The 25,991-nt window shown below is 35.5% G+C and overlaps 1 protein-coding gene across 5 annotated transcripts in view; it reads right to left on the reverse strand.

Annotated features, from left to right (window-relative positions):
• The window catches only part of KIF6 (kinesin family member 6), a 174,640-nt gene that overhangs the window by 20,117 nt on the left and 128,532 nt on the right, over positions 1-25,991 (reverse strand). For all 5 annotated transcript variants that reach the window (XM_084513564.1, XM_084513565.1, XM_084513563.1 and 2 more), the window contains one exon: positions 10,863-10,913. In XM_084513564.1, coding sequence (XP_084369690.1) covers positions 10,863-10,913 — 51 coding nt within the window. The remainder of the gene's footprint in view (positions 1-10,862; positions 10,914-25,991) is intronic.

Below are 25,991 nucleotides of genomic sequence, written 5' to 3' on the forward strand. Positions count from 1 at the left end.
AATGCATAAAGCATACTATTTGCTTAAACATAGAAGATAGATGATTAAGAAGAATTGCTTTATTTTTGCTACAGGTTTTTCTTCCTCCAGAGTTTCCTTTTTATTGTATAACTCTCTGACCATACAGAAACAGAAAAAGTGTATTAAAACATCAAATCATTTTATCTAGGTTCAGGGTTGTAGAGGATGTATCATGTACATGTTTAGGAAAACGCTGCCTGTATATATGCAAGGGGCTTCAGCTGGCATACTTCTTTACAATTCTGTACAACAGTTATTTTAGCAGAAGTCAGCAGCATACTCCCAAGGAGTATTAGTTCCTTTACATATGTAACTACACATACAACTGAGAGGCAAAGCTTGGGGTATTTTATTAACAGTACCGAGTCACACAATGCAAGGAAGAGGTTTTGACAGTGCTACATTTGGTAGCAAAACAACTAGCAATATATGTATTTATCTTCAGGCTAACTGCCTTTGTTTTGTCTTCAGATAAAACCCATTTGGCAGAATGGGACACAGGACACAACTGATACCAGCTGCCTACTCAGAGAGGAAGGTGAACCCTACATGAGTTGACAATTCATAGCATAAAGATGTTTTCTTTTTCGTAAGCAAGATTGTAAGAGGCATATTAAATTATAATGCTTTTACTTGAATGAGAGGGCCAATTCTGGAGCAAAAGAAACAGTGAATTTTACAACACTTTCCACATTACCAAATCACACAGTATCAGAAAAAAACGATAGCACCTGCTAACAATCTGTCTGTTTCAAAGCATTATAGAAAGCATGGATGAAAAACATTATTTCCAGCATGAGATACCAAGTGTAATCACCATGGTTTACTGCAAGCAGGCAACAACTTGAAATACACTGACAGATTCTTGTCTACAGTCACAAAATTTTGCAAGAAACTCTCTGTGACCTTGAACTTTATATTCTCTGGGGCACCCATATATTTCTCAACCTAAGTATATCCTGGAAGTCAGACTCCTAGGGATTTATTGTCCTTGTGCCTCAAATAACATTGTGCCCTGCCCTCCATCTGTACTTTTACAGTCAAAGATTTTCATTTTTTCACTGGATAGTCTTGTGTTTATCTGCTTAAATTTATAGTCACTTGAAGTAACCAAATTTAGAACTGACTTCAGTGTCCAGTTAATATTTTTATTACTTTATTTATCAGCTTTGCAGCTTTTGGCAAACTCAGGCTTTAGTGCTTTCAAACTGCAGCATATGTTGTCATTTTAGCTTTTTAAAAAGAGCTACCCTTCAGTTGCTATTCAGGATCGTCTTGCAAGCAATTCTCCCGTTCTTTTTTCTTATTCCTCTCCTAGGTCATGTCAACCTATGTTTGTCACCAGGCACTACAATGTGTACTTTATACAAAAGCAAAGATGGGTATGCACAGTTAAATTCATGTGCAAATGGAAAATATCCTAATGTCTGGAAGAGTTTATGTTGTGGGTTTTAGAGCACTTTACCCTTAATACTAATGTAATAGATTTTTTAAATTTTGGCCAGGTGGTCCTAAGCATACCTTGGAATGAACTGTCTCATTTTGGATGTTTTATAAATGTGTGTATGTAGGAAGGCATTAAAACATGTGTATTTTGTTTATTCTTATTTTTATTTTAGTCACTGAATTTAGAAAAAGGATCCATTAGTATGCTCTTCTCTATTTACCATTGCATTGTTTACTGTTTTACTAGCTTAAGATTGGCTCAAGCAAATTGACTTCCAATGCACACCTGAAAGTAGAGATTTTTTTTTCCCAGTCTCTTTGAGCTCTTTTGGGTAAATACAGACTCACACTTCAATTCCCTTAAGTTTCTTCTTTGAAACTAGTCATTTGTATATTTGTTCCTGAAAATACCCGACACATGAAACAGAAGGCATTACCTACACTTCAGCTGCACTCAAGCCATTAAGGTTTCTGAAACCATTGTGGCTAAAAGTTCCCTGTTGGTTTCCAAATATACAAGTGCAGTTTACTGTGAAGAAAGGAAAAAAAAAAAAAAAGGGAGAGAGAGAAAAGAAAAAAGCTTCAAGTTTAATTTGTTCCATACACACCACTTGATTTAGTGGAATAGTAATGTAGCTGGGTCATAGTCTGGAAACCCCTACTAATTCAGATTCTTCCCTGCATTTCCATTAGATTACATAAGATTATTGTTACGTCACTTATGTTGTTCATAATATTAAACAAAGGGATAACCGATATTTGAGGTGGAGACAGCAGTTATTAAACAGCACCATAACTATTGCAAAAAGAATGAGAAATATCTAAAGGTGCTAAAGGTATAGTCATCCTGAGTGTCACAGCACGTAGTAGAGATACTGAAGCTTGGTGTGTCCATGTGTTTTGCTGAGAACCCTCAGATAAGCAGATGTACATTTCTCGGTTCTGGTAAGAGCCAGACTTGCTGTGAATGAGCAATATGCGTATGCATACATAGTAAATCCTATACTTCCACATCACATTTAGGAATGCAGTGCACACAGTAACTGTATCAATTCAGTAGGTCTGACATTTTCTAAAAGTAGTGGATATTTAACGTGCATTCTGCATGGAACTCCAGCCATGTTTGTCAGTACAAACACTTATGACAATGCACAAAAGCATCTATTTGGGGCTGTACATTGAATTTATAGCAGCAATGTCATTTAAAAAAAATAAGGAAAAATAAGCATACATGTTCTATACTTAACTGCTTCTGTTTAAACTGTGTATGGGTATAGATGGGTCAAGCAACTGACATGTCACTTCAATTCACAAAAACGAGTTTGATTCAAGTGTCAATACTTTGAAATGTGTAAGGAATCAAATCGAAGTAGTATCAGCCTGAACAAGTTTGATCTTTCTGCTACAAGGTATTAGTAGCAGACATTTAATCTGCAAGAGAGAATTAAAACAGAAAAGATGCACAGCATTGTTGGTGAAATCAATATACCATGACCTGAATTTAGTAAAGTATACAATAAAGACCAAAATACTGCAGAATTTTTGTCTCCACTCTCCCACTTAGCTAAAAGAAGCCCTCTAAAAGAGTTTGACAAATCCTTTTCTAAATATTGGTATGAAGTAGAAGTTTTCTCAAAAATTTCTGAAGCCACAACCATAGGACTTCGTGTCAGCAGGAACATTATTCTTTACAGAGTTTCATGTTGGTATTGTTCAGTGTTCTGGCACATGTACTAGACTAGGGCTATATACAACTTGTGCAGTTTTGGTGACCAGAGTATGTTTTTGGGACCCTCTATCCCTGTTGTCCACCTTCATACTTCACACTAAGTGCCACACTTTTGGTAGTACTTCCATGCATATATCCATCAGCTGTAGGAGCTGAACAGTGAGGCTCTCAGTGCTGGGCTACAGGCTGAAGAAGGTGCAAGAAAAAGTATATAAATATCTACTCATTTCTCATCACTCAAACAGGTTTTTTGTATAAAGGAAAGGACATTGAGCTTAATTAAAACGTCCGGGTAGTTGTCAGCTGACTTATACTGTAGTGCATATGAGAAGAGACAATCCTGACATTCAGAAAAAAATATAGCTCATCCACAAGATTTTTGTCTGGAGAAGTATATGCAATCTCTGCATGTTTGTGGGATATTATCATTATCAGTAACTACTTGTTGCAAGTCATCATTTTCTTTTGATCTTAAAAATTTGAAAAAAAAATGTATAAAGCAATAGTGAATTTCTTCTGGCCATTACAACAAAACAAAAAAATGGAAGAAGTTTTGCATCAGATCTGTAGCTTGATCTGAAACACTGAATACCACATGAACACTGATATTTCTCATTCACACCTTTGTCATGTGATTTACTTGGTCAAGTATAAGTTGCTATTCTTGCTTTTACCTTTACCCTTAAAACTCAAAGCAAATACAGATAAGAAAAGAGCTTCGCTGGTTGTTTACAGTTTATTAGATTACAAAACTGTTTGTTACATGGACAAAGAGCTCTCAGAGCAAACCTACTGGTACTGAACTAGCCTGCTGCCCAACAACCCACAGGATACAGCCTTTAATGTACAAACTCAACTTTATATAATCAGAAGGAAGAAGTTTGCAGCTCCTTAACCTGTAAGTTACTCATAGTTGTTCTACCAGAGCCAACAGGGAGAGGCTACCCAAGGTGTACTGCAGCAAAACTAACTTAGGCATAGAATCAGTAGACAGTGCATAAAAACATTTTTTTTTCACTTGTTCACCTCAAGTTATATCTTAGAATCACCAAAACACTCTGGTTGGGAGGACTTTGGGAGGCTGTCTCCTCAAAGTTGGATGACAACTGAATCAGACTTGGTTGTCTAAACATGTCTTGAAAAGTCTGAAGACGGAAATCCTGCAAATCTCTCTGAGGACCCCTTTTAACACATATAACTATCCTCATAGCATCTTTTTCCTAATACTTTAATTTTAGTAGAGAAATTAGAGAATCAAGAGTTTCATCTCCAGATTCTGTCTCTTTACCTACTAGTCACCTAAAGGAGTCTCTAAATAATAATGCAATTCACTCTGAACTCATTAGTGTTTTGGAAGAAATATTTATTGCAAGAAAGGTTACAGAGACTGTAAGCTGTCCTAACAACAGTGAAATCTTAAAGTTGGTGTCAATAAAACTCAGAAACGGATTGCTGTGCTACAAGTTCATGACTCCTAATAAAAATATCACTTGATCCAAAGATGTCTGCTACTCTTTTTTTGAGATCTGATAAACCGAAGCTGAGTAAGTCATGTGGGAAGCTTAATATGAACACAAAAACAATCTCAGAATTTTCTCTGACAGTTCAGAACAACATTCTTGCAAAGATTTCCTGTAAAGATGCAGTGCTCTCTTCCTTGAGGACACAATGAGAGAGAAAACTCATGGCTGCCTCTAGAATTTAGCACTGCAGCTAGTAAAACCTGATAAAAAGAGTAACAGAAGTACACAGAAACAAAGAAAACTAGAAAACAACCCAGAAATAGCTAAAGAGAAACCTACTGAAAGAAAGGTCTGGGTGGGCTTGAGGTCTGAATGGCCAGATTTAAGAAGAGTTTTCTTATTGTAATACACTTGTACAGTTCTGAAATTCATTCCTACATAATACTGGGAAAAACAAAGAAACGAACAAACAAAAAAACATAACACCTGACAACAAACCTCAAGTACTATGGCATGGGATCCACTGCTGCTTGTCTAGCTGCTGCTTCAAAACCCTGTTTCTTTTTCTGGATTGTGATAATCTTCACAAAAGAACTTAGTACGTACAAAAATACAAAAGTTCTGCAAGAGCTCAGTGTATTAGGCATAGATGGCACTGAAACTAAGCCTGAGAAAAGCATGTGAGTCTGAGAGAGTAAGTCTGTTATGGTGTGTAACTTCACAGTTTTCTGAAGCCAAATTCTATGCTGGTTTCCTGTGAGACACACCTGGAATAATTGCAATGACTTAGCTACACTACAGTAACAAGAAGCTACAAAGAACCTCTAATCTACTTAAAATATCCTGTGTAATGACTTATATATGTGTTCAAAATTCATTGTCCATTAGCATTACAAGTATTTGCCTAAAAACTTATTTAGCAAATATTTCTAAAGGCATTTAATATGTTGCAATAATTAAACAAAGCATATTCAAGAAGATCCTTATCATTGGCAGAGTAAATCTTTTCTTTTTAAGAAAGAGGCAATGTTTTCTGAATTTTCAGCCAGCTTTGCTATTTATATCTTTGTCCTAGTAATTGTGAAAAATGATCATTTTCAACAAGAACAATGTTACCAACTTTCTGTCAGAAAGAGAAAACCAAAAATAAACCTTAATGCAAAGCATCTCTGATTGTTTTCCTTTGAAATAATAGAAAGACCTAAGAAATCCATCACTAAAATGAGTGGCTTTGGAACCACTAGAGGACACCCTAGGAATAAAAACAGTGCCCTCCATGCACAGGAGCAGCGAACTTTTACAATAAAAGCACTGCTGTTGTTTGAGATCTCAAGCACAAGTTCTTAAGAACACAACACACTGAAATATTATGCATAACAAAATCGTGAATTTCTAAGAGAAAACTTTCCTGTATTCAGAGACCATTGGAAACTGACTATACTTTCTTTTCCTACTTTTATCCCTAAAAATAGCATATTTTATGGGTTGAAAATACATGAACAGACCCACATAGTTATCTCTTGTCACAAAACAAAACAAAAAACCTTAAAATTCTGGACTTCAGACAAACTGAATATTTCTTCAAAGGTCTTTTTTTAGCCTATATATAAGATACCATTTGTTAGTGCCAGGAATGATGGCCTTAAAGCAGACCATCTATTATTTTCCATGGATTGTATTGGACTTGTGTGGGAAAACACAGACTGCCACTTTTCTCAGCTTCTGTCATTTTGTGATTGAAAACACTTGTGTCTCCTCATTTCATGGCATTAGGACAGATTAAGACTCTGCTTCATATGAACAAAGTTAAATGGCTTCTCAGTTACAAGATGTAAAGCAGTGAAAGAAACAGAGCTCATTTTATTTAAATATGGATTTATTTAAATAAGAGATTAACTGTGATGCAAACCAGCAATTTGGAAGTGCTATGTGCTTTCCATTCACACAGATCACAGAAGATGAGTTCAAGACTGTTATTGATTATTAGCCTAGTCAGTGTAATATATGTCTGCAGGATGTTGCAATGGTTACAGAGAGGATTTTCATACAATTCCTAAGCATCCTCTATATACTTACCAGATATAAACCATGGTGGCACAACCTTTCTAATGACATGCACTATGTCTCATGTGGGACAAGTGGGAGCAGCAGTTCCTGATTCTACCAATCCTGGTTCTGATAATGCTGCTTTCACTTCTAATCAAAGAAAGGCACGGAAGTATTTGCCACTCTAAAACAAATGCTAGTATGCATTTTTCTGGGATTGAAATACATCTGTTATTTTTGACTCACCTAGTCATTTTATTTTTCAGGAGGAATAGTTTTTTTTGTTTTGTTTTGTTTTGTTTTGTTTTGTTTTGTTTTGTTTTCTTTCTTCACCCCCAAGGAAGTTTGTTCAAAAATGATCTTGGGAATAGGTCTTCCAATAACAGAATAAATATAAGTTATTATTTCTAAAAACAAAGTTACAAACTGGGCCTTGATGCTGAAATCCTTACTAAGGTTGCAGATTCCTTACAAAGACCCATATTTATCATCTTTACCCATGTTAGATATTACATTTTTTTTTTTCCAAATAGCACTACAGAGAACAATGGAGTTGCACAGAAAGAGAGAGATTAATTTGGTCCCTACAAATTTCTCCAGACACCAAAAGGTGTTGCCCCTTCTGGATATTTTCAGGGGAATCCCAAAAGAACTAATAGGTTGCAAACAGTTTCCAAAAAAAAAAAAAAAAAAAAAAAAAGGCAAAACATTTGAAATGGAAAGCTGCAAAACCGCATTTCAAGTAAGCTCAGAAAGTAATTGTGATTATTGCTAAAGAGGGACATGATATACTGAAGATGATGCATCATTTCACCTTGATTTAGGAAATGTTTCAGGCTGCACATAATGAAATTTCTGTGTATGAAACTCTGTCAAGATCTGTTTGAAGCTGACAGAACAGCTGTGGGACTTGCAGATTTAGTAAACATTTCTGTTCATATGGGCACATGAGCCAAGTGTCCGAGTGTACATTCATGGGTCCTTTCTAACTTCCAGAGTTAACACAACAGAGGCCTCCACTTGAGATGCAGTTGAACAGACAGAACTGTGTTAGTCTCAGTACAGTTGTTTCTGTTATGGAAAGTTACTGTACAAAACATGCCTTTGCCAGCATGCATCCCAATAGGACTGTGTTCCCAGTACGGTATGTCATAGGTTTTTCTGGGTCATCAGATGGTTCCAGTTTAGGATTCAGTCTCCCCCCACTGCTGGTGAATGATGTTACATTAGCCTAATTGTCTATTTGCAATCACATTCAATCAATGTAAAACTAGAATAAGATAATGAAGAACCAAATTCTTATTTTACTGAAATGCTAGTTTAAAGTATCTTCAGGTAAAGTATCTTCAAGTGTCATAAAAAAGCACACAGTTGCATTCTAAACCATTGCAAACCCAGGTGAAGCTTTTCTTTCCAACCTTTTCTTCCACCTTGTCCACCCAGAGGCGTCCTGGTGACTCACTGTTTTTCCTCTGTCAGTACTTAAGTGCTGTGCACATTATTTCATTTTAAATACTGCCTAAAAATGCAGTTAAGCATGCAGAAGGAAGTGAAAAGGCAGAGGAAAGAATCATACAAGCCCTTAAAGAGGGAAAATTCAGAAGTGAATGATATTGTGGAGGGAAAAACTTGAGAGAAGATAGAAAAAGGGAGGACTGGAAGAATGGGGGAAAAATGAAGGCAGGAGGAATTAGGAAAAGTGAAAGATGAGATCAATGAGAAGGTGGAAAGGGAAGTAAAGAACAGCAGAAAGAATATGAAAATAGAGAAAAAAAAATCATAATTTTGGACTCAATCTTGCCAATTGTTACCCCTTCAGACCGTACATTACTCTGAAAGGTCTTACTGAATAAAAGAAGGTATTTGCGTAATGAGGTATTGTCATTAATAAAGATGAAAGTGACACTGAGAGTGAATCCTTGCAATTTTACACAAAGTATTCAATTGTTTCTGGTTGTGTACTGAAAAACATGGAGTACTGTCTTGCCTCCAGTGAAACCTCCCATATATTTGTGTCCTTTGTTAACTTTCAGCATATGGTGTTATAAAAAAGAGAGTGCTAAGAACAATGGATAAGTAGTGGAGTTATCCTTCAATGAGAAATTCACATCTTAAGCATAGCCATCAGGAAAACAGATCTATACTGTTTAAAATCCAACTAAAATAGCTTCTGAAAGCATTTTAACCATAAAATGTTTTAAGTTAAGAAAAAAAAAAAAAAAAGCAGCTGGAAGACGTTAACTTGGCTTCTAATTGAAAAAATTGTATGTTTTATTTCATGTTGGGATTTCAACAGACTCTTAATTAGCCTTTTTTTACCAGGAGTTTTCATTTAAAAATATCTTGATGACATTCTGCTCATCAAGAAAGATCTTGGGAGACTTGACACCTGTTACTCCTTGGAAGAATATTCATCCAAATAAGCAGGCAGGCAAATAATACTCTCCCAACTCATAGAATAAATATTAAGTCAAAATATCCAGAGCATTTAAAAGAGTGAATAACAAAGGGGAAACAAAAGTCTGGAAAATACTTTGTGTGGTCCAGACTTAGTGATGATAAGCAGATAGCAATGTTCAAAACAAAAGCCAAAAATGCATGGGTTGCCTGCTACGTTATGGAATACTAAGAGAATATTTACAATGTGAATGTATAGCTGATAAAGTCACTACTATGTCATTTCCTAAACACATGAAAAAATTATTCTTACCCATTTTATGAAAACCAGCTTAGATAGTTATTGAAAACAACATTTGCAACACAAATGTCTGTATATTAAGATATCAGTATATAAGACATACAAGATGTCATCATGCAGATTGAAACATGCAGAAAGTATATCACTTCTTACTTTTTTTGGGAACACTGAATAAGGAATTCTAATAAACAGCATTTCTATGATTCATTTTGGTGTAACTTCTTAATGTGACGTCATGAATAAATAATGTTAAAAACAGAGTGAATTAAAGAAAGAATTCCACGTGATAATAAATTTATCTCTTTCAGGCTGAACTTCAGATATTGATCAAAATAATTTGAGTTTGACTTCTGGGCTTTATTGACATAGGTAGCATTAGTTTTCAGTGCTGATTTAAAAAAAAAATAAAAAAGAAAATGTGTATAAAATACTAACATCAACAGAGCTTGGCATGTACATGCCTAAATTAGAAAGACAAAGGGGAAACTACTTTGCTAATTTGCAGTAATCCTGACTTTTGTGAGGAACGCAAGTACCCAAATTTTCTCTCTCTAATTAGGAGATAAATATTATTTCCTGTGCTATGTATACCATTGAAATAAAACCATAAAATGCATTCAGGTCTGAGTTAGCTCCATCTTTTACGTGAAGAAGGTCCATGACATTATTTTTGGGGGTTCTTTTATGGATCTAATTGAGGTGGGCTTAACTTGTTATTGCCCCCAGCAAGTGTTTTTTATTTATTTATTTTTGTCACATTTTACCTGCAGTTTACTGTTCCAGAAGGGGAATTCTCATATGGACACTTCTAGGCTGTTTCAGTACAAAGTCAATGGAGTCCATTTAAAGCACCTTAAACCAAATTTAGATGACTTTACACTTATGTGAACAACTTACATAGACACTTACAGCTTCACAGCTGTGTCAACAGAAGCTGCAAGAAATAACTTTTCAACTTCTACAACTAGATGTAAAAGAAATGACCTGTATATGCCTTTGGTCACTGTTGGAATGAGGAAAATTTAAAAAGATGTTAGATTGATAGTGGCAACATGGCTAACTAGAGGCTCAGTTTTAGGACAAATCAATATCTGTTAGTGGGAATCCAAGAGTCATCACAAAGGGTACACACACACACAAATCAATTTAAAAATTGCAGGGATATTAGACCTCTCTGTTCTTGCTTTGGTCACCCTGGTAAGATTGCTTTTACAGTTAGAAGAAAACAAAATAAAACAAAACAAAACAAAAAAACTTTTTTACTATTTTTCTCACCACATACAAAAGAAGATGCCTTTAGAGCCAAATCTCTGGCAAAGTTCACAGACTCCATGTTCTTTAACTATTGAGGCAACACTGTGGCATAAACTGTTGTAAGAAGTACAACCTGCCCAACAAAAAGATTAAGCCAAGGGAGACAACTTGTGATCCCTGTTGCTTCCGAGTGTTTCAGTCTTACCTAGAACAACTCTTTGAATATGCCTCTGGGTTAGTTCTCCTTTCAGATGGTCTGCAAAAGACAAAAATGCAAACAATTTTAAAATGTCAAAAATTAATGAAGTCGTTGCTTATTTCCTACCATTTGAAATCCCATGTGCAGTTGGCCTGTTTAAGGGGATTCCCTCTGATCCATAGGACGAGCACTTTTCTGAGCTCTCCTTGCTGCAAGTAAGCAGGTAGGCACAATTTAACTTTATGTAGCCTAAAATACAATTTTGTCCAATAAGAAAGACTGAAAATGAAGCTTTTTATTTACTGTCAAGCACTTTCACAGGATAATGAGGTCCTGCTGCTCCTGCTACAAAAGAAGTCCAAGTGAGTTTAGAAGACATACAGAATTCCAAGTATTTGTTTAAACAGACTTGTAGACGCTAGCAGTAGAAATGAGATATTAGGTCATCCAGTCCACCTCATTGCCAGAGAAAAATTGGTTCACTACAATCCATTTTTTTCATGTTTGTTCAACTCGGTTTTAAATATCCCATGTGCTAGAGCTTCTGCAAGTTCCACTGCTCAACAGAGCTCACTGTATAGATATCACTGGTGTTTGATGGAAACTTAACTTAATTTCATTATCTCATTATTCCTAGTTAGGATCTCATGCCCTATGTAATTCACCTTTACCCTTTTATTAATTTCCTCCTTGATCTATGACACTGTTTCAGTTCACCAATTATTTCAAACCATAATTAGATTACCCCATGGGAAGACATTATTCATTGATATTAATGTAACCAATAAAGGAAAAACTTAATGTGCAGCTTCAGCATATATGCTGTTCTGGGGGAGGATGGATTATGTCTTTTAAGATTTGAAATTAAAACAATTTCTAAGCAGAGACTTGTTCACAATCTTTACTAATCTATACATCTGGATACTAGTGATAGAAAAAAAAAAAAAGAAAAATTATCCATGATGGATTCATTTTTTTTTCCAGATTGATGACTATGTACATCATATTAGCATGTATTCTGAACTTTACTTATTAGTGAAGATTTAAAGAGTAAGATAATCAGAGCAAATTAAGTCATTAAGTGCTTTCAAATGCTTAAATGGAGAATGGGAAAAAAAAAAACACACTTAAATTCACAGGTCATGAGGATTAGACTGCTTTATAAGTACAAAAGAACTATGAATAATTAACTTTCTCTAAAGAATTTAGAGAATAATTCTTAGGTATTCAGCAGCATTGTGGAACAGGTATTGTATGCAATACATTACAGTATAACAGCCAAGTTATTTTGTTTTGTATGGTTTTAGAAAACTAACAAAAAACAAAACAAAACAAAAACCGACACATACAAAACCAAAACAAAAAACAAAAACAACCACACACACACACAAAACACACCAAAACCCCCAAAACACTACCTACTCATTGTCTATAAGAGATATTGCAGATTCCCATTTTGCTGCACAGTAAGCTTTATTCTTTTCAATTAGTTCTAGTCTTTTCTACTAGTTCTTTAAACCAGTGAATTCTGCTCTATATAAAGTTATCTGTAATATTAAGAAAAGCCTTCAGCTACTGAGAAACAAATTAACTGAAAGAACTAACCTGACATACCACAGCTAACCAAATAAATCCTGCCTCAGCTCCAGCTCTAACACTCAACCAAAAATAAATAAAAAAAAAAGGGCATTCAGTTAAGTAAGCTCCTGATTTCTGTAACAAAACAAACAAATAAACAAAAAAAGAAAACTTGATTCATCATTTTTACAGATGAAGCTTATTTACATGATCGACACATGTTATTTGTGCTTTGAAAGCTTTATAAAGCAACAAGACTGAAGTCAATACTCACTGAAAAGTAATTAAACATACCAGTTTTTTTACTCGCATTGCTTTTTGTTATTCTGGATATTTAGATCTTTTTATTGTACTGTATCAGATAGGGTGATGTTACTCACTTTGCACTGAACCATGAGTCAGTTATGAAACAATTCATAGCAATCTTGTGATTCATCTCAATGGATTGACCTTAACCGAGCTTTCTCAGAAAGCCAACTATACATGTAACTTCATGAAAGCTAACTGAAAATGAAGGTGACTTATATGTGAAGTTCTCTATCTTGTCAATATGCAATTTCAGTAGAGTTATTTCTATTCCTTTAACCTTGCTAGAAACAGATCTGCAACAATCCAAATGTTTTGCATAAACTTCTGCCAAGCAGCAATGAGGTTAACTGAAAATAAGCAAGTCAAACAAGTCAATGAAAGTAAGACCAAATTACAAACTGATATATAACAGCCTTCAGTCAACACAAATACATGGAAACAGAAGAATATAGGAGCTGTTTCTTTTAAATGATTATAGCCAAGAGGCTTCACTTTCAATTACCAAGAATTTACCAGTAGAGAGACAGCTGGGACAGAGAGCACAGAGGCTGCAGAAGCCCTACTTTTATGGCAAACTATTTGTTAGCCAGCCAACAGCGTGAAACTCTCCCAAATACTCCTTTCTCTTTTCCTTCTGGCCTTCATACACTTCTGCTCCATCCATGACATGGACCATAGCATATAAGACATCTTGTCCTTCTTATATTTGGTGACTTCATGAAAAAAAAAAAAAAAAAAAAAGAGAAGTTGGAACCAGACCACCTATAATCATAGGGGAACCGAAGAAAACTTCTTCAGCTAGGAAAAGAAAATTCCAGTCTTACCATTCTTATAGCAAAAGAATTTTTCTTTTTTCTTCTATAGAAATAGAAAGGTCACATTTATCTGATTCACATAGTACAAACTGCTTATTCAGGGAGCAGAAACTGAACTTCATTTCACTGAAAAGTTCCTGAGGAGAAACTATAATCATCTTTCAGGAAAAGCAGCCCAAATAGGAATTCTGGTCAGAAGATAGCATGTTATCATGAGGCACCTGACTATAATTCCATACCAAGATTTAGCCAGATATGATTTAATTTTTCATTTTGTTTTAATCCAATTTGAAATTTAACAGTTTACTTAGATTTCCTTTGGGGAAAAAACAAACAAACAAAAAACCACACTTCTGTTGTTTACATAGAAGCTCTTATTTTTGACAAAAAAAAAAAAAAGTTAATGTTTTCTATGTTTTTGATTAGAATAATCTTGTTCTGTTTGCACTACAAATACTTGTGGGGGAGAATGAATGTTCCTGACCTACTCTACTTTTCTATCTCTGAGAACACCACCACCCCAATGCAAGGTTTGAAGTTCATAAGTGATAGAATTAGGGGATGATTCCAGTACTCTTGCCTTCCCATGTAAACAAATGGAATATTTCAATCTTTAGTACTGCCAGTTCTAAAACCTTTATAAACACAAATATTTACCCAAAGAAATATGAAGAATCACATTCTCATTTATATATATATAGTAATATATATATATATATATATATATATATATATATAAATCTGATTCCAACAGCATAAAGTTGTGGACAAGGTAGTGCTCAAACGTGGTCTGCAAAAACTGAGTTTAAGACTTGGCAAGCATTTCACAACATATGGCTAATTATGTTTTCTGAAGTTTCACCAAACAAGAAGCTAAAAATAGGTCTGCAGCTGATACAAAATACTTTTTTTCCAGTGGAGTCATTCTTCATTTGGAGATAACAGTCCCAATAAAATGTTGAATGCTACAACTCCACATGTTTTGGCAAAAAGGTAGTTTGGGGGAATTTAAGAATTCACTCAGCATGCAGCCAGCTGTCATTAAGGCTGTGATAAATCTGTTGGTTTTGGCCTGTGTTTCTGGACACATGTACCATCCTGAGGTATGGAAAAGAGATGAACTGGTAACACAGAACTTCAGCTTTGTGACAGGAGACAAAAGCAAGGAAGGAAATGGAGAAGACAAAATGGAATAGGGCAGTCTAATTAGGAGTTATGTAAAGCAGAGGAAAGTATCCTATATGTTAACTAAATATCAGAATCAGTAACTTGAATAATATGGTTCTCCTGTAACTTTTTGTCTTTGTATTCCTCCAGACTATTTCCAGGAACTCAAATTATCTTCCAATTTATTTCAGGCAATGAATGCTTTGACAATACTGAATACAGTTCAAGCCAATACTAAAATTAGCATGTAGCAATTAAAAAATATTTATTTAAAAGTGTACATTTTTTCATCTTCACTTGAGTCCACATTACAGATTTTAAAGCTTCTCTTATATTTAATCAGACATTCCATATAATATTGTACTTTTTCAAAGACTGCTAACTTAAAGGATAAAATATGGGACAAGCTAAGAGCACACATACTACCCTAACTTTCTTCCTTTGGGAATATTGGTATCTACAATTGTGGGTAGACCTTTTACTTGTTTCATGGTCTCTTCTAACTTAGCTTTTGACAGGCTGGAACCTTAGTCAATAATCTATCATCTCCTGTTTTATTTCTTAAGCCTTTGATATTATTTTACAACATTTTCCAAGTCTGTGTTTAGCTTAACTTCTTGGAGATTCTGAAATCTTCATAGCTTAGTGAGGGTACTGTGTCTCTTTTATCATCTTTAAATCTTTGTTGTCATTACATAAAATACGTAGCAGAACATCTTCTTATGCACTCAGAGAACCTCCCATTCCTGGAACTTATCCACCCACCTGGGACATTTGAGGCTTCTAATGATGCTCTGAGGCCCTAAGCATTAGATCTATGTTTAGTCTCTAACAGTTGTAACAATTGTTTAATTCAATTGAGATTATATTTTCAAGGCACAGAGCAGAGGTATGTATATCTGAGTCACAGCTGACTAGCTGGCCGAAACACTAACACAACTTTCACCCATGACAAAGGCACACTGAGAGAGGACTGTTTTGAGAGTTTCTGCATAACATTCTACTGTAATTAGACCAGTAGAGAGTGCATTTTTCTTTCGCTGTCTAGTGGTTGTCCTGGACAGCTTGCACAGATCCACAAATCTCTAAGTGGTTCAGATGTTAGTAGAACAAAATAAGCCACAACATATAAACAAGTGTTGCACTGTCTCTTGGCCTGCAGAAGTAGGCAGGTTCACTGTTAGTAATGCAAGGTTCCTACGTATGCAGTTGGACCCAGCTGTCACCCAACTGTGAAGACCTACTCTAGGATCTGGATCAATTGCCCTTAATTAATAAAGTTGTATGTAGCCACTTGAGGAGGACAAAATATCCTGCTGAATGAGAATATATTGAAGCTGTATATTCAGCAAATCATCTGTGAGGAAGGTTTTACAGACAGAGAGGCAGGGTACTCACATAACTTCCATAAGCCCTGTAGGGAAATGTCTTCAACTGAGTTTGAGGCTGGAGTTTTAACAGCTTACAAAGGATTTCTAAAATACCTTATCTCCACTCAGGCATTTAACTTGGAGATACTGAACTCAAATGGAGATACTTGAATGAAGTAATTTCTCAAACAAGGAAACTTCAAATGGAGATAGTTATTGGAAATCTTATCAGATGTATGAGATACTTCTGAAAATCTGGTGCTGAAATTTTATAAGAACACAACATATGATAGTAAGTATCTGTCAAGAAAAGTCATGGAACAACAAAAACATCTATTTTATCTCAGCATCCCACAACAGTAACAGCAGGCAAGCTGTTCAGCCTTTTTCTGAGCCAGAGAAATAATTGGGGCAAATTCTTATTCTTCTTTATATCACTTGTCCTGCTGCAATGGAAAACAAGATAAGATAAGATAAGATAAGATAAGATAAGATAAGATAAGATAAGATAAGATAAAATAAAAGGATCAAATAGTTCTTTGAGGACAACTTGGGGAGGCAAAACAGTCTGCACTGGCAACCTGATTCAACACTATTTCTGAGGCAAGTGATCTATTTTGGAATACAAGGTTGGCCAAACCTCCACGTACACTGATGAGCCTTAACTTTCAGAAAGTCTCTTAGGCATCAGGAAAGAAAAATCACTACTGAAGTCCTCAGGGTCTTCTGACGATAGCCAACATATTTTTCAAGGTAAGATGAGTCTCATCAGCATTAAAAATATATTAATGACAATACTTGAGCAACATATCGTAAAGTATAACCTGCTGCATCAGATTTCTGCCTTTTGTTCACAGAAGAAACATCTGCAGCAGTCTAAGATTTAACTGGCTTTCCTTTCTCCTTCTCTCTCCCTTTTCTCCCCCTCTCAAAGTTTGCTGTCAAAGGTTTCTGACCCCAAAATAGAGCAGGTAGAAGCAAGAATGTGCCTGTGTTCTGGCTATTCCGGCACAGTTTGGCAACTCAGCACAAGCACAACTTTATTGGCAATTTAAGCTATGACATTAAGTTATTTTACATAAGTTAACATTAAGTTAACAGAAACCTGTGAAATACAACTAAACAGTCTTTTGCAGGCTTTTCTAGTCACAAAGATGTAGAAACTGAAAATGCCAGCAAAGAGATTGGGCAGACCACTAAGAACAAGGTAAATGTAGAAGTATTTAGTAGAAGTCATCAGTCAGAGAACCTCAGAAAGACAACAGGTTCAAAATTGGAAGTACAACTTCTACCAAACACATTTGGAAATGCGCAATTCTCCTAACATACTCTCATTCTTTGAAATTTATCTATCATGGATTCAAAGGCATACATTTTATTATGGTGTAGCCTACTGCACATTTTGAGATTACTATTTAAAATATCTGACTGGGACATGTTCTCTTCCTTGCAGTACTCAACAGAGGAAGTAACAGTTTATATCAACATATTTAATACCTTCAAGCATGATCTAATTTACAAACAGAAAGCTTCTTATAAGAAAGTCCTCTCTGCCACGTGTTGCTGTAGAATAACACTGCACTTGACTTCACTGATTGTTTCTTGAGCTGTTCAAGATATAGCCCTCTAAATTCTTCCCCAACTTTGTCTCTAATCTCCATACTAACTCCCCTGCCTTCCCGTTTCCTACATGTTCTTGTTAGTTCTGGCCAGATTACATCATAATTATTTTTCTAAGAGGAATGCTTACACTTTCCTGATAGATGAATAGTTTCTGTAACTATTCATTGCTTGGTCTGCATTTCCACAATTACCTTTATCCCACACTTTTTTCTTTTTTCTTTTTTTTTTTTTTTTTTCTGACTACCTTTTGCACTTCCTGGTTGGTATACAAAAGTTCTTTGATAGGGCTATACGACAAACCTGTACAAAAACGGTATTCTTCTAATGATAGCATTTTGGACCTTTCCCTTCCTTTAAGTACAGATTGTCATAGGCTCTGTAGGCCTGTATTGTTGCGGTGATCTCCAAGTCCCTTTAATCTAAATGAGGGGAATGCTACAGACCCATTTGCCCAAAGGCACAGGAAGCACTATGGGAAGTGCACATAAATTCATAACAGTTTGCATATACAATACTGGGATATCTAGGCTAACCAACAGAACGCACTAAGTGCTCTGGAATGCAGTTCCACATCTCTTTGAAACGGGAATTGAGAGCCTGGATGCATTCTGAGTTTAGAAACAAATGCTCAGAACTTTATACTATCATCCCAAAGTTGGCTGTCACTACTCATCTTTTTTTTTTTTTTTTATAATATATATTTTTTTAAGTTGAACTCAATGCTGCCAAGCATTTTTAGCCAAACATGGATGTTTATCAAAAAATACTCTTCAGGAGACTTCAGCAGCAGAACATGTAATTTCTGGATTCTCAATGGATAGGAGATAGGCACCTGGACAGTCAGTTCAGTCAGTATAGCAGTACTTCTCTATGCACTAGCAAAGGAATTTTGCTGTATTTCATGAATAAAAGTGGATGAGAATCTTTTTTATTTTCTAGATAGCTCTCCTGAATCCAGGTGTTCGAATTTCGTTTAAGCTATACCTTGAATGCCAGAGGTTTTTTTTTCCATGTTGTCCAAAGCTAAGAAATACTTTGTGTATCTATTTTTTTTTTTTATGCTGGAAAGGAGTCAGAAACGATGCACATCTGGAAGCTGTTGCTCTGTTGTTTATCACATCTATTTGTTCATGAATTAAATATTAAGCTGACCCCAAAAGCATGACTGAAAAGCAATGCCATATGGATAAGAAATCATAATCTGTGAATTAGTGCTTTGGATGCTCATCTATATGACTAAGTACAAGTTATCTCTTGATTATTTCTGAGAAATTAATGTGAAGATAAAGAACGAGGAAAATAAAGTCAGAGGAACAGCTTTGTATACAGGGCTTTTTTATTATTTAATTTTATTTTATTTTAACTTTATTATAATTTTATTTTAATTTCCCCCAAATGGCCAAATTTAAGATGCTTAAAAATAAGTAGCAGGTCTTAGAGCATGGAGACAAGGTCAGAATAGAAATGGGCGTGTGACAAATTTTAATGCTTATTTATTGTGATAAATATACCAACCTCTTGAACATTTTTGTTTGTTTGTTTGTTTTGGGTGGGAGGTGTGGGTGTGTATTAGAAGCATATTAACATCCCAGGTAAACCTGGAATAGCTCTCTGTAAAGATATTTTATATATTTAGTGGTTTGGGTGAGCCTAACCCTGCTTCTTTAACTGTTCAGCAATGTAAAATGCATCCTGATTGTATATAACTTGTAGAATGATATCATCAGCTCTGAACAGAAGTCTTCCTTCAGCTTTAAGAAAAGCATATGAGAATATTTTCATAATACAACTGTTCAGTGTTGATTGCACTCCTTCTGCAACATTCACAACCAGCTGTGGAGATATCAATAGTTCTACATGATTTAAGAAGTAGGTTGGTTTGGAAAAAACAGCTATTGTATTTTGGTGCATGTAAGTACATATGCATATATTGCAAATATTCATCAATGCTGGCCAGATGTGTAAATGAATCACAGGATCCTATGAAACACAATTTTCTATTTCAGTGCTCATGAAGGAGAGAGCTTCTTATTCTCATTCTTCGACAGTGTAATTCTGAATGAGATAATGGGTCTACCATATCCAGAGTTTGAGGGACTGATTCCTCATTCCCAACTTTTCCGAATACCCAGTACTAAATAAAGACACTATTAAGGGAAACTTTGTGTACAAAAGAATGTTGGAATATTTTAAAAATTATAATATAGTGATAAATATCTAATATTTTCTCTTTTAAAGAGGAAATTTAACAAACTGACAGCATCAGAACTTACTAGCCTAATAAAGTAGCAAACTGGAGCACAGCAATCCAGCAATACTATTTTCAGTCTGTAGACAGACTACAAGCAGAAAATCTGTTACTGAGAGGTACTTTTCCAAGTATATAGTCACGGCAGTTCATAACTTAATTGAATCCAATGAGCTCGGTCCATTTGGTTTTAGTTATTCTAGAGAAAACCCTAAGTAAAAAGTGTTTACTTAGGTTCTTCCTGAGCATAACTTTTTCCCCAGAAAATACTTCTATTTCTAAAGAACAGAACATCATTTGTAATAATTAGAAAATGAAAATGTTTCCTACATATGTAGATTCCAACATAGTTCCAAAGAAAACATTAGCATCTTAGGCCTGGAGTGACTGTTACACTAATAAGGTTCCTCTGTTTAAAGAATAGCACATCAGGGGAGCATAATAGAACTGTTCAAATGAATTCATTCAGTTTGGTATTTTCTGAATAAGTCATTTGACAAATCATGTTTTCTCGTTCTATGGACTCATTCAGCCTATGCACTGTCACCCAGGGGCATTGCCTATTGTTTGAAAGTAAAAATAAACATATGTAAGCTACACTGAAACAATGGACAATATTTTGCATTGGCATGAACATATGTATTACCCCCTGAAGCCAGAAGATTTGTACCTTCCAAAACAATTTCATTTTAAAAATTTCCTAAGCACTGCTGCAAGGACAATTTTGCATTACTGCAGATGGTATCCTCTATCCTCTTCTTACAGGGATAAGCAGAAAAAGAAGCAAGGCTGACAGAAGGCTGCTAGGGCTCCTTAATTCCCTTTTCAGCCTCAGATCGAGGAGATCAGGGGAGACAAATCCTGCACTAACAAAGGACTGACAGACAGATAGCAATAACATTGTTCCTTCTGTCTTCTCCAACAACTACCCGTGCATGACCTGGCGCTGGAGCAGCGGCAGCACAGACAGCTCTGGTACAGCTGCTGTCACTCCAGGTGCTCCTGAAGTGAGACAAGAATTAGACTGAATTTTATTTTTTTTATATTAGACTGAATTTTATTTCTAATATTAGTATATTAGAAACATTTACATTGTGTACAGTAAGTATGACAAAGATGGATTGTCTCGCCTGGTTACAGAAAGGCAAACTATTACTTCACAGGCTATGATAATGGACTTCATATTCTTGTCTGGTTTCCCTCCTTGTTTGCTCATCTTACTATCAGTTTTCTGGGGACTGTCATTCAGCTAACGGTATTACTTTAATTGTTTATTCCTTAATTGTTGGTTTTAAGAATTACACTAACCAAATGTAACCTCACTACTCCAACACAATGTGAGCCCAGCTCCTATGCTACCTTCCAGTGATTTCTCTTGAGATTCTAGGCACAAACTCTCACATAAATCAAAAATACAAGTACATTGATTACTCTGATTCACTACAAACACTGAAAGAACAACAACAAAAAAGTATTAACATGAACCTTTAACTAATGAGAAAGAAAAATATACTCCTGTCACCCACCACTTTATATTATGAGCCAACTGGCTGCTCCTAGAACAAGAAAATAGATTATGGGGAATTTCATCACAGCTCTAAGTCTGCCCAAGATAGTAACCAGCTACCATTTTGTAGCTACCTGCCAGGCTTATGGGAAATTCATGACGCCTATTCTACCTGCATGGCACCTTGAGAAAGGAGATACATGAAAGATGCTGAGAGAGATCACAGGATTTTTGTGCTCTACAGGTTACTGACTGAACTGAGACACAGAAATCATGCCTGACATGAGCTGGACATCAGCAGAAAAAGAACCTTAGTGGAATTGGGGCAAAACTAAGTTATACTTCATTATGGAAAGAAGGAAATAAATTTAAATGGAAGGATTTGTAACCAAATGGAAAAATAAGAAGTAGCATCCTGTAAAGCAAAGTAAATCACATTTCTAACAAAGAAAAAACTGCAGATGGTGACAAGGTGGTTAAGAAATAAAATCTGCAGAAACTCAGCTGTCTTTCGGTATTTTTAATTCCACATTTCCAAAAACCAAAACGTAACATTTAAAAAATAGATTCCAAAATACAGTCATAATGGCAAGATGATCAGATATTTATCCAAAACAAACACACATAGGAATTATGTTTTTTCAGCATTATGTTGCAAAACAATTGGGCCAAGAAATTAAGGAGAAAGAATCTGAAGACTGTGTCAACCATGCCCAATGGCTTCAGCTTTAACAGCTACTGCTATTTTTGGTGGACACATAAACATGCCTGGTTTATTACAAAACTACTTTGAAACTGACCTGGAGATCAGAAACAGGCTGAGGCTTCTAGGCACTGAGCCACATTGAATAACATCCCAGCTGGGAAATTACAGCTGGGGGACTGTTTGTCCCTGTGGCCTGTTTTCTCCTTTGTTTTTCTCACAGATGGCTGCAGGTTTTGAAGAGCTAACATGCTTTGTTATGTTAGACAGAAGGGACATCCCTCTGCAGTTTATAGCATAGCTGGACACTCCAGATTAAGTATGGTAGAAACACTACTTGCGTTACTTTTTCTGACAGAGATTGCTGTGTCCTGAGAGCAAGACTGACTCTCTCTCTGTTAAGCAGCAGAGGACATCTGCAACATGTAGACAGCTTCCCAAGAGAGAAGAAATCCATGGTGACTAAATGTACCGAGGCTTTATTTTTTTGTGTATATCCATCCCATTGCTCGAAGAGAAGTGTAGAAGCAGTAAGCAGGAAATCTCCCTTTTCAGAGAGCTTCCATTCTCCACTGAAGTGTACTTGTCACATCTACCACTTCTTATGATGAGCTACTGTTTTGGCTTGTTCTAGATCACTGATTTGGCTGTTTGTCCAGAATTTCTCAGGTACTCGGCAGTCCAGCTGGGGTAGCAGCTGCCAGGCAGCCAGAAATCCTGGACACATAACCATCACACATGCAGCATGACACTGAGCAGACTTTGTAGGAGCCAGCTGGGCATATACAGTCAGTTTGACACCTACAGGTGGTGCTGGATGGGTTACATTGTGTTTGCTGCATGAGTGCCCAGTTGCACATGCCCAACACATTCTGAGCATTTCAGATTCACTGCGCTGCTCAGATTTATGTCTGAAGAACCTCTGGGACCCTTAGCTTTCAAGTACCAAGCATTGAATTCCCTCGGGTCCCAGGGAGCTTCTCCATATCAAGAATGGACTCTAATCAAAGAACAAGATAAATGGCAAATTCTCTTACTGTTCATGCAAGTTTTTGTCTAGTGACACAGAACTCTGTGTAATATTTAAAGGCACTACACAATACTTCTGTAGGGTGAAATTTGTGGTAAAATAAGGAAAAGTACTGGAAAAAACCACTCTATACCTGTTGTATCATTCCTGAATACCAGCTGAGCTAATTCTGAAGAATTAAGATGTCAGGAAAGATTTTCTTATTTAAAATAATTTATCCTTCTCTTTTGCTGCAATACCTCCTGACATATACATTTTTACACATTGATTGATACCTAAAGAGCCACACCTTTTATCAAATGCAAAATCACTTCCAATCCACAGAGACTCCTTGTGTTTGGACAAGCCACTGAGTGTTAGAAATTTGCTAAATAGATCCATGTTTAGACCACATACTCTGTACTATAATATAGCTTATAATATTTTCTCTCTCTCTAAAAAAAATAATAAAAAAAATCTATGAAACAGCTTCTTCTTTGCTCCTCTTAAAAAACATGGTCACAACCAACCTGTCTCTTAGGCATCATCAAAAAATCTCAGACTAACTTCTCCTAATTGCTGAGTATCCCCTGCAAATAGCCTCACTACTTAACCATTCTTTTAAATTATTCAGCATGACAGATGCTTTTGATAAACATCATGGAGGTCAAGGACATCAATTAAAAACATACCATAAAATTGGCCTATTCTTCCCACCGAAGTTGGATTATTATACCTCTATTGCAGAGCAGGAGGACAGATTTTCTTCATAAGAAACAGAATGAAAGGATAAACAAAAGAAACAAAGACAATTAGAACCAGAAAGAATGGCTATCTATGTATGACTGCTTTTTCTTACAAAGTACAGTCTACGTTCATACGGTTGCACATCTTGCGTCAGCCAACTTGTGCAGCACACATACAGTCTTTGTTTCCCTGTCAGTCTCAGAATACCTGAAAATCTCTCAGAAACTTTGGCAAGAAAAATAGGAGGACAAATTCTGATTGTATATATGAGCATGTCTTAAAGAACAACTAACAACTTTTTTTCCTTTGGATGTTTGTAGTTCACAATGAATAGTAATATTCATTGTTCACAGTAGTAGTCCTCACTGCACCTTTTAAAAAGAGGGCAGTCCCAAAATGGCTGGTTGAGTGCACAATGATAGATTGCTCTCAAAACCAGCAGAAGGATGAGCAGCCTCAGTTGTATAAAGCTTGGTGAAATTGTGAGTGCGATTCAAGGAGGCAGCTTTGGAGATCTCAAAGGTGGACTATATTGGAACATATTTCATAATATGAGCAATTTAATTTGACTCTTTAAATTACTGTCATATCTAATGCTTGTTGTCCTTTATCAACTGAAATGAAAACGATAAAGTCAAACATGGAAATATTTTCAGAATCTTCTTTTCAATCCTTACACAAGTAGAACTAAAACTGCCCTCAGCTAGAGTTTTTCTTGAATGAAGATTTCAAGATTTCAATTTCTGTAGACTTTAAAGGTCTGTGCTAAGAACAGCAATTCATACTAAGCTATCTGAAGAATAAAACACTGTGGAATGATATTATTGTGTTATCTATTCATTAAATATCTATTCATAGTGAATTCATTTATTTATGAGCTGTTTGCATCTCATTGGAATCAGATTTGCCTGTGGAATGTAACCTTTTCTTTTTTTTTTTTTTTTTTTTTTTTCTGTGCAATTTTTTAGTCTTTTGTTAAAACCACTCCTACTATTTTACCTCTGCACTAGTCATTTCCAGTAAAACTCACTGAATATATATACAACTGATGTAAGACTGTGTAAGTACTTGATACGTTCTGGAATTAAACCAGAACAGTGAATTATACTAATCAGCAGTTCTGAAGTCTCAATGTTCATTTCTATAAACGAATAAGTATTTCAAATAGTTACGCTGAAGAATGGAAAGCATTTCAAAGCACAGTAATTTCTCCCTTATTTTAGCCTCATTTCATTCATAGCTGATACAATGTCCAGTGACCTATTGTCCTGACTCAAAACATTTACATTAATACGAAATTAATAGATAATACCACTTATATTATAGACTTTAAGAAAGCAACATGTTGATTTTGATGAAGTTTCTTTTCATATAGCAAATCATAGCAACATATTCATTTAATTTAGGTTCCATGTAAAGAACGGATTTTTTGTCAATGAAGGAATTATATCTTAAAAAACGCTGTTTTGTTCGTGCATGACTTCTCTCAACTCTTTCAATCCATATAATCATAGACTAAAATATGCATTACATTCCTACAGTCATCCTTGGGATTAGAGTTCTTCAGTAATTGTTCTCCTTTCTCAAAGTAAGTAATTCATTCCTGATTGTGAAGCTAAACACTGAAGATATACAACATAGACAACAGAGTGCTCTCTGACCATCTCTACCTGAAAACATCACTTTATCTTTTTTCAGTTTTTATCTATGCAAAAAGTGGTTATCAGTTCCCTTCATAAAGCAGTGTAAGATTAAAGAAAAACCTTACATAAAATATTCTTGTTTTGCAATTAGAAGTAGATCCATTTTGCTTATCTCCACGGGGATGAAGAATGACCATAAGAAAATAATTTCTTAAAAGAGAATTTCTTGCAGGCAGTAAGATGAGACTACCGTCATTACTGTCTTTCATTTGTGCTATGACATGTATTAAAATTTCATCAATTATTAAAATGTGCCAAGTATGTGGAAGTAGAGTTGTTAATCAATGAAGCATTTATTTACAGAGGAAGATATCAAAAACTAAAATGTTTGCAATGGCTAGCAATATAGCTGTGCA

Source organism: Aythya ferina (genome assembly GCF_964211825.1).
Source record: "Aythya ferina genome assembly, chromosome: 3".
NCBI classification, from domain to species: Eukaryota; Metazoa; Chordata; class Aves; order Anseriformes; family Anatidae; genus Aythya; species Aythya ferina.